Genomic DNA, 4,360 nt, shown 5'->3' with positions numbered 1-4,360 from the left:
GGCATCGACGCCCGTGAGGGGGGAGGGGGCACACCCCGGAGCCGCGTGCCTGCGCCTGCCAATGTTTCCACAACCGTAGGAGCGCCCACCGCAACACCTGGCGGCATTGCTACCCCCCACAGGTACCCGGCCCGTCCCGTCTAACCTCTCCATGACACGACGGAAGAAGGCCCGTGTGGGGGGCAATCGATATATGTTTTCAGTACATTTAAGTTAATAAAATTAGTATTGGAAAAAAATAAAAAATAATAAGAGGAAATACAAAAAATATAAAAATATTATTAGAAATCTATGCCTACGGCCTAGCCGTCGGCATAGCTACGGCCACGGAACGGTAGAGCCCTGGATCGATGACATGGCGTAGGGCGGGGATCAATGACGTGGCAAAAACGTGGGCCAGGCCTATGCCGACAGCCTAGCCGTCGGCATAGAAATGCCACCCCACGGGACCGGCGAACGACGCGGATCGATGACGTGGCGGCGCGGCGGATCGATGACGTCGGCGTAGCTATGCCGACGGCCACCGTTAGCCCGCCGGCGTAGCCTGACGCCGTCAAACTGCCGTCGCCGCACGGGTAGACGGGCCACGTGATATGCCGACGGCCTGCTCTATGTCGACGTCCCGCGTCGGTATATTCGGAGAAACGCCGACGGCTTATCTATGCCGACGGCCCCCGTCGGCATAGATGGTTCTACGCCGGCGGCCTTTCTACGCCGACGGCTTTAGTTGTGCCGTCGGGGTAAGCCCATATATGCCGACGGGGGCCGTCGGCATAGATATGCCCGTCGGCAACTGCCTAAATTCTGGTAGTGCGCAAGCAGAAATCCCCTAGCAAAATTTTATATAGTCGCGTTGTGCGCTCCTCGTGGACATCGTGGCACGGTACTACTATACAGTCTGTCCCTTTGTTGTAGGCATCAGCTCCCAACCTCACACCCACAGACCCACGATCGAGCTTCTTCTACATCGTGACTCCAAAGCATGCAACGCATGGCCTCCTCAGAGCACAACGAGAAGCTCCGGATCCTGATCGTCCCCTTCTTCGCCACCAGCCACATCGGCCCCCACACCGACCTTGCCGTCCGCCTCGCCGCGGCCAGGCCGGGCGCCGTCGAGCCCACAATGGCGGTCACCCCGGCGAACGCGCCGGTCGTTCGATCGGCGCTCGAGCGGCACGGCGCTTCCGCCGCCGTCAGGATAGCCACCTACCCTTTCCCAGCGGTGGGAGGCCTCCCGGCGGGTGTCGAGAACCTCTCCTCCGCCGGGGCCGACGGATGGCGCATCGACGCCGCGGCCATTGACGAGGCGCTGACGCGGCCCGTGCAGGAGGCGCTCATCAGGGAGTTGTCCCCTGACGTCGTACTCACCGACGTCCACTTCTTCTGGAACTCCGTCATCGCCGGCGAGCTCGGCGTGCCGTGCGTCACATTCAGTGTCATCGGCCCCTTCTCGACCCTTGCCATGGACCACCTCCACGATACAGTTGATGGCTACTCCGGTTGCCATGAGGTGATTGTACCACGTTTGCCAGGCCCGGAGATACGGATCCCGAGGACCGAACTGCCCGAGTTCTTGAGGAGCCAGGAGACAAACGACGGATTCGAGCCGCCCTTTGCCGCGATGCGCAGGTGCTTCGGCCTCGCCTTCAACACGTTTTTCGAGCTGGAGAGGCAGTACTGCGAGCTGTACCCGTGGCCCGGCAAGCGCGCCTACTTCCTCGGGCCACTGTCGCTGCCGCTGCCACCGGCCGGAGCAACAGCCGGCGAGTCACCGTGCATCCGTTGGCTGGGGTTGATGCCGAGATGTTCGGTGGTGTACGTATGCTTCGGCACCTACGCTCCCATCTCTGCAGATCAGCTCAGGGAGCTGGCCCTCGGACTGGAAGCTTCTGAGAAGCCGTTCTTGTGGGCGCTGAGGGCCGACGGGTGGGCGCCGCCGGAGGGGTGGGAGGAGCGCGTGGGGAAGAGGGGGATGCTCCTCCGAGGGTGGGCCCCACAGGCCGCGATACTGGCCCATCCGGCCGTGGGGGCGTTCCTGACGCACTGCGGGTCGAGCTCACTGCTGGAGGCGGCGTCCGCCGGCGTGCCGATGCTGACGTGGCCGTTGGTGTGCGACCAGTTCATTGAGGAGAGGCTGGTCACGGACGTTCTCAAGATCGGCGAGAGGGTGTGGAGCGGGTCGCGGAGCACATGGGACGCCGAGAAGGAGACGGTGCCGGCGGAGGCGGTGGCGCGTGCCGTGGCGAGGTTCTTGGAGCCTGGAGGGACGGGGGAGGCGGCAAGGGGCAGAGCGCTGGAGCTCGCCGCCAAGGCTAACGCGGCCGTGGCGGAAGGAGGCTCGTCGTACTGTGACCTGCGCCGTCTGATTGATGATCTGGTAGAAGCAAAGCAAGGGCGGCCGGTGGCATGACCTCCTAGTCGATCGTTCCTGAACATCAGCGACTGGAACTGCACCTGCAGCGGCATGAGCGTACTCAACCGTTATCTGGTGAATCACATTAATTGTCGCATGGGCGTACTATCGGTTAATAAACTTTTTTTTAACTGTCCGTTAATAAACTTTGACAACGTACGGCCATCATGAAGAGTGTTTGATGTTTTGTATGAGAAAAGACACCCAAAGGCATCTTAGATCTGAAGTGTTTTCATTCTTTAGATGCCAATTTGATGCACTCACGAAGTCATGGTGTTAAGTGCCTATTTGACGGCCGCTTAGCCGTCACTAGGACCGGGACGCCATCAACATTATCATTGCTAATCTTCATGCGGCGACTCTTCGCTTGGCGGCGCCGCTCCTTCCGCCACCACCTGAGCAGGATTAGCTTCTTTGCTGCGGTGCTGCCGCCTTGTCTTTTATTTTTAGAGCTTGTTGAGTTGTGCCCTTAGCAGACTTTGTGACTGTGGTGGTTTGCTTTCTATAGAGGCGAAAGCCTTTTTTGGTAAATGCCTATTTGTGATCAGGCGATTTTCAGGACTGCGTGATTCAGATCCGACAGCTCTGGACCGTCTTCAACCTCCAGCCCGTTTCTCATATTCATCTCGAGCCCGCATACGTCGCTTCCCTACCCACTTGCCTATCAGTCGCAGTCGATGGCATTGTCGCGCATGCTTCATCGGCCCTACCATTAATTTGAACCCCGCACCTCTCCTATTAGCATATTCCAAATTGCTTCTTGGCTTGGAATGGTTCAGACTGGCGACCATGATCAAGATAAGTAATCTAAAGAAGTGCTTTGGTGATAGCCTTATGGGCATTAGGTGGCAAAGCTGCTTTCATCAGGATCTCAGGATGTTCTAAATAGTCAATCAAGATTCGACATGATCAACTAACTATTTCATAGTAATGTAAAAAACTACTCCATGACTTATCATATCAAGATTCAGCATAATTAATCATATCTCTTAGTACGTAATACCTATTAGCAAGTATAATAAGACGGTGCAAGCATGCTACAAGAGTTAACATAATTAATTATATCTCCCGGGTGGATCGTTCGTGAACATCAGCGACCGGAACTGCACCTGCTGCCATGCGTCACATGGGCGTACACTTTTTTTCTGCGAGGGCGCATGGGCGTACTCAGCCGTTCTCTGGTGAATGACATTGTCGCATGAGTGTACTATTATCGGTTAATAAAAGCTGACAAGATACGGCCATCATAAAGAGTGTTTGGTTATTTATTTATTTATTTTTATTTTTTCCCGCAACAAAAAACGCCCAAAGGCTTCTTAGATCTGAAGTGTTTAATTCTTTAGATGCTAATTTGATGAACTCACGGAGTTATATTCACGCAAGAAAAAAACTCACGGAGTTATAAGTATTTGATTCTTATTATAGGGTCACCTACTTGTGTCGGTCAATTTCCAGGAGCGCATGATTCAGATCCGATGGCTCTAGATCGTCTACAACCTCCATCCCGTTTCTCATGTTCATCTCCAGCTCGCCCACGACCACAAGCCTACCCACTTGCCTATGCCATTCGCAGCCGGTGACGCTCTCGTGCATGCCTCGCCACCCCGAGCACCCTAAATCCTGCACCTCCCCTGACACCTGTCAACCTCTGACTCATGTCTATTGGTGTCATCCCTGATTTTCGGTCGCTAGCGGCCCGGCCTCGTCGACGTCCCCGTGCCCCACTGACGCTCGCTCCAGTGGCCTCGTCTCTGCCTTGATGTTTCACCCAAAATTGACTGATGCACATCAAAATTTCAGGCAGCTACTGATGCATAGCAAATGCAGACTCTTATAGTGTGTCTAGCCATGGCTCCCGCTGATCTCTATTGTCGAATTTACTCCTAGCGTATTCCAAATTGCTTCTTGGCTTGGAATGGTTCAGATTGGCGATGATGATCAAGATAA

The 4,360-nt window shown here is 55.3% G+C and overlaps 1 protein-coding gene across 1 annotated transcript; it reads left to right on the top strand.

Moving 5' to 3' along the window:
- The first annotated feature begins 916 nt into the window (after positions 1-916).
- LOC119331412 (UDP-glycosyltransferase 73C4-like) lies at positions 917-2,612 on the top strand. Its single transcript, XM_037604563.1, has one exon. The coding sequence runs from the start codon at positions 983-985 to the stop codon at positions 2,408-2,410; it is 1,428 nt and encodes a 475-aa protein (XP_037460460.1). The 5' UTR covers positions 917-982; the 3' UTR covers positions 2,411-2,612.
- Positions 2,613-4,360: the final 1,748 nt, after the last annotated feature.

Source organism: Triticum dicoccoides, chromosome 7A, assembly GCF_002162155.2.
Source record: "Triticum dicoccoides isolate Atlit2015 ecotype Zavitan chromosome 7A, WEW_v2.0, whole genome shotgun sequence".
Lineage (NCBI taxonomy): Eukaryota > Viridiplantae > Streptophyta > Magnoliopsida > Poales > Poaceae > Triticum > Triticum dicoccoides.
The sequence above is the reverse complement of the archived record's forward strand: the minus strand, read 5'-3'. Positions and strand labels throughout refer to the sequence as shown.